Source organism: Salvelinus alpinus, chromosome 22 (assembly GCF_045679555.1).
Source record: "Salvelinus alpinus chromosome 22, SLU_Salpinus.1, whole genome shotgun sequence".
In the NCBI taxonomy this organism is placed as follows: Eukaryota; Metazoa; Chordata; class Actinopteri; order Salmoniformes; family Salmonidae; genus Salvelinus; species Salvelinus alpinus.
The window spans coordinates 20,508,391-20,522,096 of NC_092107.1; the positions used below are offsets into that span (position 1 = coordinate 20,508,391).

At 46.8% G+C, this 13,706-nt stretch overlaps 1 protein-coding gene across 1 annotated transcript in view; it reads right to left on the minus strand.

Moving 5' to 3' along the window:
- LOC139549213 (protein jagged-1b-like) overlaps positions 1-13,706 on the minus strand; it is a 68,556-nt gene that overhangs the window by 19,647 nt on the left and 35,203 nt on the right. Inside the window, exons 3-9 of the mRNA XM_071359436.1 lie at positions 9,965-10,022; positions 5,815-6,069; positions 4,879-4,939; positions 4,643-4,773; positions 3,686-3,805; positions 3,385-3,498; positions 119-232 (exon numbers count right to left, since the gene is read on the minus strand). Coding sequence (XP_071215537.1) covers positions 119-232; positions 3,385-3,498; positions 3,686-3,805; positions 4,643-4,773; positions 4,879-4,939; positions 5,815-6,069; positions 9,965-10,022 — 853 coding nt within the window. The remainder of the gene's footprint in view (positions 1-118; positions 233-3,384; positions 3,499-3,685; positions 3,806-4,642; positions 4,774-4,878; positions 4,940-5,814; positions 6,070-9,964; positions 10,023-13,706) is intronic.

Genomic DNA, 13,706 nt, shown 5'->3' on the forward strand with positions numbered 1-13,706 from the left:
TTCGATCTGATGTCTGGATTCTCTAGCTTGAAGTGCTTGATGTGGATGTACTACGTGTCGACACCGAAGAGGTCGCTCTTGTAGACGACTAGTGTTCCATTGCGTCCATCTTACTGACCTAGTTGGCAGGTTCTGCCAGTCCAGCCGGGGGGGCAGAGGCACCGGAACCGCTCTGGAGACTCCTGGCACGTCGCCCCGCGCCCACACGGGTTTGAGTCACACCGCCGCGCCACTAAGAGGAGAGCGAGGACTCAGTGAATTGAACCAACTAATCAAGAACATTAGTTGATTATACAGCAAAACAATAAAACAACCAGTGACTTACACCTCAACGTCACTGAGGAGAGATGGAAAATATGAATCCGCCTGACAACCGACCAATTAATCGACCAACCAATTGGTGTGTTCAACGTGATTCTTACTTACCCTTCTTCTGTTAGGAACGTTTGTCCTATTATTGCTCGTTTTATGTGTTTTTTCCCTCAGCTTTCTCATTCGCGCGCACAGTGAGTCTTTCTAGATTAGAGTATCTGCGAAAAAGGACTTGAATATAAATGTAAATATGCAAATGTGTGTGCAGTTGTATGCGCGTTAGCGATGCATACGTGTGTTCCTAACCGTCGCGTTGTTATGTGGATGCTCGTGGGCCGGGTTTTCATTCCCCTATTCTCTTGCTCTGGTTCCTGAGCAAACACTGATACATAAAATCATCTGCTGCGCATCGTTCACACCTCACCGGATCTCCTAAGCTCGCTTTCCCATCCAGGGATAGGGGAGTGAGAGATAGGGAGCGAGTGTAACGGAGTTCCTCTCTCTCTTCATACAAAGAGGAGGAGTAGTGATTCGACCAAGGCGCAGCGGGTTGTGAATACATAATGATTTATTAGAACACGACGAAAAACAAACTATACTTGAATAAACTAACAAAACAAATAAACGATGCAGACAGACCTGAACACGAACTTACATATAACGTGAAGAACGCATGAACAGGAACAGACTACATAAAACTAACAAACCGAAAACAGTCCCGTGTGGTGCACAGACACAGACAGACACGGAAGACAATCACCCACAAACAAACAGTGAGAACAGCCAACCTATATATGATTCTCAATCAGAGGAAATGAATAACACCTGTCCCTGATTGAGAACCATATAAGGCTAATTAACCAACACACTCCCACATAGAACAAACAACACAGACTGCCCATCCCAACTCACGCCCTGACCAACTAAACACATACAAAACAATAGAAAACAGGTCAGGAACGTGACAGCGAGAGAGAGAGAGAGGGGGGGGGAAGGGGGATAGGGGTAGAGGAGGGAGCAACCACGCCTCGTTCCACTTCTCTGGAGAGTAATTAAAAACAGAGAAAAAGGGAGAAATATATGGAGAGAGAATGGGGGAATAAATAAAAAAACGACAAAAAGAGAGAGAGGGAACGGGTAGAAACAGGCTAGGAAGGAGGTAGGTAGGGTGAACCCATAGGCAAATAGGCATATTTGGTCAGTAATGCGGTCATCGGTTTTTTCCTGTCCATGCAGAGCCACTGTGGCGTACATTTCTCATCTGTCAGCACCTCTCTCATAACCCTTCCCATGTACCTAACCCTACAGTCATACCAGTTTCCATGATCCTGACCCTTAACCCTGCACAATAACCCATTCAAAGCCACCGCAGCCCAGGGGGAGAGTCAATAACAAGCAAAGTACCCTTTAATTAATGTCCAATATATAAATCACGGCGAAAAACTGAGCTGTGTTGTGGTTCCGACATCCATGTCCTAGAACCCGAACCGACAGTCTGTCCCCCAGAGTGTGTGTGTGTGTGTGTGTGTGTGTGTGTGTGTGTGTGTGTGTGTGTGTGTGTGTGTGTGTGTGTGTGTGTGTGTGTGTGTGTGTGTGTGTGTGTGTGTGTGTGTGTGTGTGTGTGTGTGTGTGTGTGTGTGTGTGTCACTTCGTGCTCCCACCCAGTGACAAACAGTAGACAGATAGTTCAGCTGTTTGCCATGTTGTCAACAAACGCTCAATGAATAATAACATTCTAATTGGCATCATTACTACAATGTAATTGCCTTGAGAAATTTTGTGGAGAGGGAGAGAGAGGGAGAAATTGCTTGAGAGAGAGGGAGTGGGAGAGCGAGCGAGAGAGGAATAAATAACGAAAGAGAGAGAGAGGGAGACAGGGAGGTAGAGAGGGAGAATGTTCTTGTAAACATGGTGTCCATTGAAAGAGAGAGAGAGCGAGAGAGAGAAGCAGAGAAAGAGACAGACAGACTAAATTGCCTTCTTTCTTTGCGCACAGCCAGACTCATACTTTCCCACACACGTTAAAAGCAAATAAGCAGTGACACAGACAGGGAGGGAAGGAGGGAGGGAGGGAGAGTTTGTGACCTGGGGCTATGGCTCCCCTCTGTCCTCACTGAGGAAGGGAGAGCACCTGTGACACAGTCATTATTTCCAGTGTGTGTATCTGCTGTACCTGTCACGGGGGTAAAAAGAGATGAAGTGGAACCCTGCATGTTTATACAGATACCTCTTAGATATCCTGATGTCACATTTATGAATGCATGACCAAGTCACTTAGGATAAAAGCATCTGCTAAATGGCAAATATTTGATTATTATTCTTATGATATATTATATATATTACGTTACGCTGTGTCTGCGCCGTGCACACGCGCACACAAACAAACAAACTAACACACACACACACGTGAGATCACTAGATCTTTTGATTGTGACCCTGTAATCCACCTAAACACTTGTGACCTCAATGCCCCCTCCCCCCCCCCCCCGTAATGGTGAAGTGGAACATTCTCCAAGCTGTGTGGGCCCCTGTTAACTTGTGGGAAGAAGGGGGAGGGTAGACAAGGGTGATTGGTATTCTAACTAAAGACCAAGCACTCATCTTAACTTAAATGCTTAAGCCTGTTAGCTAATCGGCTAATCGGCAAAGATCAAAATACATCCCCTCGGGCCCTCATATACCCCAAACACACCCCATGTTTAACCTGCACAGCTTAGCAAGCTCTACCTGTTTTGAAGAGACACGGACAGGGACACGCGCATACGAGTCTCACAGAATGGGTAACGGGTGCATGTGACTGTGCCGATTGCTTTTTGTGGGCTATTTATGTAAGAACACTCTCTTTCTCTGACACACATAACAACTGGGGGGGGGTGGGGGGGGGGGGACATGGCCGACTCCATGTCGCTAATGTGTTTGTGCCAGTGGTGTAATGACTTCTATCTGTATCTGATTACTGTGTTGCTTGTGTTCTGTGTAAATTAGTCTCATAATGGACACTGATTAGAATCTTGGCACTGGTTTCGGCTCCAATCACGGGTAATCTCAGCCGTGCTGATTGGCGCTAATTACCGTCTGCGCAGGTGTGTCCGGTCCAGTTGTCCGCACAGACACAGCTGAAACCCGACAGGTCCTCCTCACAGGTGGCCCCGTTCACACAGGGGGAGGAGAGGCACGCATGCTCCACTGAGGAACGGCAGGAGAGCGGGAGAGACGGGGGACGGGAGAAGGAGAGAGAGAGAGAAGTCAAACTCAGAACAAGGCAAATTCAGTCATGAATCTGGTCACTAACTGCCCATGTGCTAGAAGTTCATTCACGCTGGTATTATTGTCAAGATTCTATGCAGAAATACTGCAGCAGTAATGAACTCACCGATATCACAGTTGCGCCCGCGGAAGCCCTCTTGGCACTCACACTGGTACTCGTTAGGCTCTGTGTTGGAACAGGTGCCCCCGTTCTTACAGGGCTGGTGGGTACCGCAGTAGTTCAGATCTGAGAGGTAAATGGAGATGGGGGAGATGGCAAGGGGGGTGGGGGGGGGGGGGGAGTGAGAATAGGTAGAGTGGAGGGCAGTTTGAAAAAGTGACGGAGAGGGAACGTGGGAGGAAGAGGGAGAACAAAAGAAAAGGATTAATCTCCACCCTTTATCTTTTCCCGTGTCCTCGATCCGTCTGGTCTCAGAACTACATTAGCGCAAACACACACGCAACAAAGCGTTCTGCGGCAGTTGACACTGAGGCGTCCTCATTAGATACACAACATAACTGATAAAGTTTTATATAAACCACAAACCCCCCCCCCCCCCCCCCCAGAGTGAGTGAATCCACGTCAGTGTGGTACTGGCGAGTGGCTGCCTGCCTGGGGCCCGGGCGTGGGCCCTGTGCACGGAAGAAGGCAGCCAGAATAAAGCCCTACTTTCTAAAGATCCCTCTCTCTGCCGTGTTCAGCTCTCTTTGTGACTGAGCCTCTTCACAGACGACCTGAATGGAGGGACAGGAAGAGGCTCAGTACCCCACCTAGCTAAGCAGGACCCAACCCAGCCCAGCTCACATTCACTTTACCCAAGGCTATCGCCTTTCCCCTCACAATGCTCAGCTGCTGGCCCCTCATGTGGCTCATGTGGCTCCCGGAGGTTCCCACACTGGGGCACAGGAGGGCAACATTGGGGAAATGTTTGTACAATGTTTCGGGAATGTCACCCATTTACTCACACACAGTCGAAAACAGACCGATGCACAAGCACTCTCAAAGCATGACTTTCTTCTGATCGATAGTCTACTCTTCTTTGTTCCAAAGTTAGTCCTACATGGACACAAACACAAAACTGACCTTTGTCACACAGCAGGCCTCCCCAGTTGACGTCACACACACACTGCCAGGGTTCAACGCAGCTGCCATAGACGCAGCCTGGGAACGTCATACACCGGTCACACAGAGCACCCTCATAGCCATAGTGACACCTACAAACACAGAGGGGGGGGGGGGGGGGGGGGCTACATGGTAAGATACATGGAAGTCTTTGAGAACAAACGTTATTTTTCGACAGCAAGGTGGTGCAGACTCACTTGCATTCTCCAGGCACAGCGCAGGAGCCATGGATCTGGTGACACCCCTGTCTGCACACCGCTGTAACACAACACACACACACACGACATTACATCACCGTCTGTCAGGTCAGAGACAGTCCACGGACACTGGGGACCTATAGACACGACAGACGCCAAATCAACACAGTCCCTACGTACCGACCAAGAGTACAGAACAACACTGTCGTCAGAGAAACACAGCACACAGAACAGTACACAGCCTCATCGACGCCGGGTGGGGTCGTTCCATTTATGGTAATGTTCAGTGCTCTCCACCCTCTACGTCTCTAACGACTCTCGACAAATGATGTCTCCCTTCCTGTGTCTCTCCAGTCCAATCAGCGCCCTGCTGAGGAGGAAGTGAGATGAGCCAGAGGAGGGCGGTAGCGGGAGGGAGGGCCACAGGATGTCATTACTCCAGGCTCGTATCCTCCATGGTTTCCGCCATCATTTCCTTGATTTAGTCTCACCTCAGCAACACTGCCGCTTCAGGTCAGAGTGTGAGGTCGCCTTTAATGATGACTCACAAGCCGGAATCATAAAGTGACTTTGAAAAAACTGTCAGGAGATTTGAGGTTCTAAGGGGATTTTCCAGGCTTGATGGTTATTACCTTGGCATAACATACTAAGAATAGGAATTGACATACAAAGAGCCACGAGTCACGAGCAAGGAGGAGCCATCACTTGGATTCCATCCAATCATTTGTGCTGACCCTAATATGTCTGTAGTCTATAACACCAAGTCCCTAATGCAAGCTAAGCCCGAAAAGCGTTGGTTTCCTCAATAAAGAAGCGTTTTCTATCAACTTCCACTGTCCTCTAAGAGCTGCTGAAGGTCCTCTTCACTCCTGGAAGTCCAACAGAATATCAGACACAAAACCAACCCGTGTCCAGCACCAGGTAGCCCTCGCTCACCTTCTCGACACTCCGGTCCGGTCCAGCCCTCCTTGCAGACCTTGATGCCACTGACGTCACAGTCAAAGTGTCCGAAGAAGTCGTCCCGGGGCCGGCAGAGCTTGTTGCAGAAGGGGCCGTAGTAGTTGGAGTCACAGCGGTACCGCAGACGGTACTCCAGGCTGAGTGCGCGCCCGTGGTGACGGTACGTCTGCCACTGCTCGCCAGGATTCAACATGGAGGACAGGAGGACACGCTCGATCAGACCAGCCTGACCTGAAGGAGAGAGAGACAGAGAGAGAGAGAGAGAGAGAGAGAGAGAGAGAGAGAGAGGGATATATATATAGAGAGAGGAGACACAGGGATAAAGAGAGAGAGTTAGATTTGCCCTGAGAGAAAGACAGTAGAGAAGAGACAGACAGAGAGAGAGAGAGTTAGATTTGCCCTGAGAGAAAGACAGTAGAGAAGAGACAGACAGAGAGAGAGAGAGTTAGATTTGCCCTGAGAGAAAGACAGTAGAGAAGAGACAGAGAGAGAGAGAGAGTTAGATTTGCCCTGAGAGAAAGACAGTAGAGAAGAGACAGACAGAGAGAGAGAGAGAGAGAGAGAGAGAGTAGATTTGCCCTGAGAGAAAGACAGTAGAGAAGAGACAGAGAGAGAGAGAGAGTTAGATTTGCCCTGAGAGAAAGACAGTAGAGAAGAGACAGACAGAGAGAGAGAGAGAGAGAGAGAGAGAGAGAGAGTTAGATTTGCCCTGAGAGAAAGACAGTAGAGAAGAGACAGAGAGAGAGAGAGAGTTAGATTTGCCCTGAGAGAAAGACAGTAGAGAAGAGACAGACAGAGAGAGAGAGAGAGAGAGAGAGAGAGTTAGATTTGCCCTGAGAGAAAGACAGTAGAGAAGAGACAGAGAGACAGCGTTTAGGTAAAGAGAGCAGCTAAAGGGCACAGGGTCGGTGTGGCTGCCCTGAAAGAGAGAGAACGAGAAGGGACAGAGTCTTGCTCCACCCTGCACGGTGGTGACATGTTGTGAGAGCTGCTGATAAGGAGGAGAGGACAGGGTGAGGGCAGAGGTGGCAGACAGGGGACAGGGTGAGAGTGCAGAGGGTACAGAGGGTAGAGAGGGCACAGATGGGTAGGAGAGGCACAGAGTTTGGGTGGTGACATGGTGAGAGAGCTGCTGACCCCAGGGGGATTTCCCAGAGAGGCTGTCATCTCCACCTCAGTTATAATCCCCCCTGACAGGGTATTAACCCACACAAAGCACTGTGTGTGTGTGTGTGTGTGTGCGTGCGCGTGCGTGCGTGCGTGCGTTTGCGTGTGTGTGAGAAAAGGAGAGAGAATGTGTGTGTGTGTGCATGTGTGCGAGTGTGTGTGTGAGAGGGAGATGTTTGTGTGTGCATGCGTGCGTGAGTACGAGAGAGAGAGAGAATGTGTGTATACGAGAGAGCGAGGCAGAGAATGTGAGTGGCGAAACAGTGTACTGTGTGAATGTGTATTTAAGAGACGGGGAGATGGAGCAAGAGATAGAGACAGAGAGAAAGGGGGGGTCTGTAAGTGAGTGGGAGAGAGAGAGAGAGCATTAGAGAGAGAGGGGAGGAGAGAGAGAGAGACAGGGAGGGAGAGCTAATAACACACATAGCAAAAGTCCTGATGGAGGGATGAGATCATCTGGGTTTGAAACAAAAGAATGAAAACAGGGGCACATATTGGCTGGGGGGTTGGAAGGGGAGAGGGAACACAGCGGACACTAAGGGTGTTGTTATCCCAGCTACACCCCCCCCCATTCTCCACACGTGCGGCCGTGTGTGTGTGTGCGTGTGTTTTGTTAAAGCTCTTGAACTTGCAGCTACAGCAGCACATGTTCCTTCCCTTACTTTGACGCCTCTGATGAGTCCAACAGCTCACTTCAACGCCCACAGTAAAAGTGCTCCACCAGAGAGACAGAGTCAGAGACGGAGTGTGTGAGAGAGTGTACAGTATGACTGTTCCGTTGTGGTGAGTTGGGCACAGTTAAGACAGGGACAGACGGAGAGAGAGGTCTCAATGGGCGAGAGCCCACAAGGACAAGGACCATGCCAGCGGGCATCTAATCTCTAATCCCTTGTGATTGTGTCCCACTGCTCTGTATTGGATCTGAAGTGTTTGCCCTTGACGGTGTGTGTGTGTGTGTGTGTGTGTGTGTGTGTGTGTGTGTGTGTGTGTGTGTGTGTGTGTGTGTGTGTGTGTGTGTGTGTGTGTGTGTGTGTGTGTGTGTGTGTGTGTGTGTGTGTGTGTGTGTGTGTGTGTGTATGTGTGTGTGTGTGTGTGTGTGTGTGTGGGGGGGGGGATTCTCTCAAATCACCTGGGCCTACAAATCAATGATCCCGATCTCAGTCAATAGATCAACACACAAGCACCTTTCATACCTGTCTCCAAACACACATTAAATAGGGTAGGGTGAGAAAGACAAAGAGAGAGAGAGAGAGAGAGAGAGAGAGAGAGAGAGAGAGAGAGAGAGAGAGAGAGAGAGAGAGAGAGAGAGAGAGAGAGAGAGAGAGAGAGAGAGAGAGAGAGAGAGAGAGAGAGAGAGAGAGAGAGAGAGAGAGAGAGAGAGAGAGAGAGAGAGAGAGAGAGAGAGAGAGAGAGAGAGAGAGAGAGAGAGAGAGAAAGAGAGAGAGAGAGAGAGAGAGAGAGAGAGAGAGAGAGAGAGAAAGTGAGAGAAAGAGAGAGGGACAGAGAGAAAGTGGGGTGCGATTGGTTGTTCAAAAAAGTGGGGGAGGTTGTATTGTTTTTTATTGATTGTATTGCCTTTCGTGTGATCCAACGAAAACGTATTGCTCACATAAAAAAAAGAGGGAGAAAATCACCGGGGGGAACACAACTAGCTCCATTCTGGAGAGTCGATGAAGGTCATTAATGTTTTACAGCGTTGTCACTATGTTCTCCGTCTCTGTCCAAGGACTCTGTGGCTCTGTGTTAGACAGCTCCATTACAGTGTTGTAATCCATCCTGATTAGAGCTGTGGGCCTGTAAGTTGGCCCCGACTCCTCTAGGATGTCTGTTTTTTATTTATTTAGCTGAGCTAAGCCGGGAGCCAGGAGAGAGGCTTTAAACCCAATGTGGTAAAAAGAGAGAATATTTCAGGAGCTCAGGAGAACGAGGGATGGCGCAAACAAGACGTACGACGAGAGCTGTGGAGGGCAGAGGGAAAGAGAGATGGAGGGAAGGGGAAAAAAGAGAGAGAGAAGGAGGAAGAGTTCTGGGGTTTGGTTCCCAGTCTCTCATTATCTCTCCACTCATCTTTTGGCTGAGTCTGTCTGCAGACTTTTACTGGGCAGGAGGGGGCAGAGGAACAAGGGAGACAGGGGGAGAGGATGAACGGGAAAGGCTGGGGAACGAGAGGAATGAGGAAGGACAGTCGCATCTTTGTGTTTGTGTGTCTTAGTGTGTATGTAATGAGTATTGAAGTGTTGATTTTTGTGTGTGTGTGTGTGTCGTCTATATCTGTCTGTTTTTAGAGAACGCTGCTCACATTCCCTATCTCTGATTATGAGCAGAAACAAGAAGCGGAGTGTGAAATTAAGAGGTCTGACTGGGAGACCCTTACACTGTAACACTGACACACACACACCAGCACACCTACAGGCACAACTAGAAGCACATGCAGACGCACGCGCACACGCACACACACACACACACACTATCAACATCCACCCTGTACGCACAACCACAAAGGCAAACACATTTCCTACACTGCAAGTGCAAACTGATACACATTCAAAACAGACACACATACTGGCTGTGCCTCCTTCTCAAGACAGCAAGGGGACCCAGTGAGGACAGGGGGGAACCATAGCCCTGGGTCACAAACAGGAAGGGGGAGGGGCCACATGTCCCTCTCCCTCCCTCCCTGTCTGTGTCACTGCTTATTTTGCTTTTAACGTGTGTGGGAAAGTATGAGAGTCTGGCTGTGCTCAAAGAAATAAGGCAATTTAGTCTGTCTGTCTCTTTCACTGATTCGCTCTCACACACACACACACACACACACACACACACACACACACACACACACACACACACACACACACACACACACACACACACACACACACACACACACACACACACACACACACACACACACACACACACACACACACACACACACAGGAAATTCTCTTTCCAGCCTTACCTGATTCTGATGTGTCGTTGTCATGGTCCAGAGCCTCTAACACCAAGGAGAAGGATTTCTGTGGACGACAAAGAGAGACAACAAGGTTCAATCAATTCAGTTTTATCTACGTATGTAGTTCTGATTCAAATTGATTTGTCACAAAGTGGCAATCTGACGTGAAACACCCAAAAGAGCTAGCCAAGAACATGTAGCAGCTCGCAGTAGTCCTACTGATGAAATGAACAAATACAACCTGGCAACCTCACAGTGTGAAGAACAAGGTCATTTTTGACTCACTTCAGAAACGTCCATAAAGGCCATACAGCAGTTGGGCTGTGATGGTCACGGAATTTTGGATGATGGTAAATTGGCCAGCCAAATGACCGTGGTCACCGTAATAACAGTTCGAATAGCATTTTTTTTTTTGAAATTTAAATAATAATCCAATTAAATAAATCCTGACAAACATTTTCTCCTCTCCTCTGCTCCTGACCGCATGTGCCGCCATATAAATAGAATGAATAGAACAGGCGTTTTCATTCTAGTCAATGATGGCATAATAGGTGGACTGGCTACCATTGCGAGTGTACCGATTGCAGAAGATGGACAGAGCATTTTTTCTGGTTATATTACAGTCAATGAACAAAGTAGACCACACAAAGCTGCTATTGCACTGGAGAGCCAGAACCTTAAGGACACCGGTACTGACCATTATCTTTTTTATGGTAAACAGAGTCTTCATTTATCCACCATCTTTGGCCATAGGAGCAAAGCAGGAAGTAAAAGCAGGAAGTGTACCCATCACTATGTGCTGTGATTTGTTGATTAGACTCAACTGACATTGCAAGAAAAACAGGCGCCACATCGGTTAACATCCTTTGAATGAACATTCTACATTTCAGCAAGGAGCAGCAAAGTTTCCTCACATTGTTAAGAGACCATGTTACCGCTGAAACAGACTCAACCTCACGAAAAACAAACTGAGTGCTCACATCCCAAAATATAACACTTTTTTTTGGTTTTTGGTTATTACATGATTCCACATGTGTTACTTCATAGTTTTGAGGTCTTCACTATTATTCTACAATGTAGAAAATAGTAAAAATTAAGAAAAACCCTGGAAAGAGTAGATGTGTCCAAACATTTGACTGGTACTGTACATGTATCCCATGTGCTCAATAATTATTGGGACAGTGAAGCATTTTTTCATCTTTTGACTCTATACTCAAAAAGTTTGTATTTTAAATCCAACAGTGACTATGAGGTTAAAGTGCAGACTACTTTAATTTGAGGTTTAATTTGAGGATATTTTCATCCATATCGGGTGAACTGTTTAGAAATTACAGCACTTTTTGTACATAGTCCCCACATTTTAGGACACCAAAAGCTTTTGGGACAAATTCACTTATACAGTTCATTCGGAATGTATTCATATCCCTTGACGTTTTTGACATTTTGTTGCGTTACAGCCTAAACATTTCCCCCATCGATCTACACACAAAGCGAAAACAGGTTTCCTTGAAATGTTTCTCCAACTTCATTGGAGTCCTCCTGTGGTAAATTCAATTGATTCGACATGATTTGGAAAGGCACACACCTGTCTATATAAGGTACCTCAGTTGACAGTGCATGTCAGAGCAAAAACCAAGCCATGAGGTCGAAAGAATTGTCCGTAGAGCTCTGAGACAGGATTGTGTCGAGGCACAGATCTTGGGAAGGGTACCAAAAAATGTCTGCAGCATTGAGGGAACCCAAGAACACAGTGGCTTCCATCATTTTTAAGTGGAAGAAGATTGGAACCAACAAGACTCATCCTAGAGCTGGCCGCCCGGCCAAACTGAGCAATCGGGGGAGAAGAGCCTTGGTCAGGGAGGTGACTAAGAACCCAATGGTCACTCTGACAGAGCTCCTCTGTGGAGATGGGAGAACCTTCCAGAAGGACAACCATCTCTGCAGCACTCTATCAATCAGGCCTTTATGATAGTGGCCAGACGTAAGCCACTCCTCAGTAAAAGGTACACAACAGCCCGCTTGGAGTTTGCCAAAAGTCACCTAAAGGACATTCAGGATATGAGAAACTTGATTCTCTGGCCTGAATGCCAAGCGTCATGTCTGGAGGAAACCTGGTACCGGTGATGCATGGTGGTGGCAGCATCATGCTGTAGGGATGTTTTTCAGCGGCAGGGACTTGGAGACTAGACAGGATCGAGGGAAAGATGAACGGAGCAAAGTACAGAGAGATCCTTGATGAAAACCTGCTCCAGAACGCTCAGAACCACAGACTGGGGCGAAGGTTCACCTTCCAACAGGACAACGCCCCTAAGTACACAGCCAAGACAACGCAAGAGTGGCTTCGGGACAAGACTCTGAATATCCTTGAGTTGCCCAGCCAGCGCCCAGACTTGAACCCGATCGAACATCTCTGGAGACGTCTCTGGAGAAAATAATCGCTGCAAAAGGTGCTTCAACAAAGTACTGAGTAAAGGGTCTGAATACTTATGTAATTGTGATATTACAGCTTTAAACTGTAATAAATATGGAAAAATTTCTAAAAAACAGTTTTTGCTTTGTCATTGTGGGTATTGTGTGTAGATTGATGAGAGGAAAAAAACTATTTATTCAGTTTTAGAATAAGGCTGTAATGTAACAAAATGTGGAAAAAGTCAAGGGGTCTGAATACATTTCGGAGTCAATGTATGTGTATTAAAGTAGTAAAAAGTGAAGTATTTGGTCTCATATTCCTAGCATGCAATGACTACATCAAGCTTGTGACTAAACACATTAGTTGGATGCTGTTTTGCTGTTTGTCTTGGTTGTGTTTCAGATTATTTTGTGCCCAATGGAAATTAATAGTAAATAATGTGTTGTGTCCTTTCGGAGTCCGTTTTATTGTAAATAAGAATATAATATGTTTATTAACAATTCTACAGTAATGTGGATGTTACCATGACTACGGATAATCCTGAATGAATAGTGAATAATGATGAGTGAGAAAGTTACAGACACACAAATATCATACCCATAAGACATACTAACATTACAGTAGCAGGAGAGGTTAGCATTTTTGGGGGGGGGTATGATATTTGTGCGTCTGTAACTTTCTCAGTGAGATGTCGCGGTGAATTGGGAGCTTTAACAGTGTGCGGCCCTTCTTGTACGACCACAAACTTTTCTGTAACTTTCTCGCTCATCATTATTCACGATTCATTCAGGATTATCCGTAATCATGGTAGCATCCATATTGTTAAATCAACTTCAATCAGAGTAGAAGGGGAGGAGACGAGTTCAATAAATCTTTTTAGGCCTTGAGAAAATTGAGACGTGGATTGTGTATGTGTGCCATTCAGAGGGTGAATGAGCAAGACAAAATATTGAAGTGCCTTTGAACGGGGTATGGTAGTAGTTGCCAGGCGCACCGGTTTGAGTGGGTCAAGAACTGCAATGCTGCTGGGGTTTCCACGCTCAACAGTTTCCCACGTGTTAAGAATAGTCCACCAGCCAAAGGACATCCATAAATACATATACAGTGGGGAGAACAAGTATTTGATACACTGACAATTTTGCAGGTTTTCCTACTTACAAAGCATGTAGAGGTCTGTAATTTTTATCATAGGTACACTTCAACTGTGAGAGAAGGAATCTAAAACAAAAATCCAGAAAATCACATTGTATGATTTTTAATTAATTAATTTGCATTTTATTGCATGACATAAGTATTTGATACATCAGAAAAGCAGAACTGAATATTTGGTACAGAAAC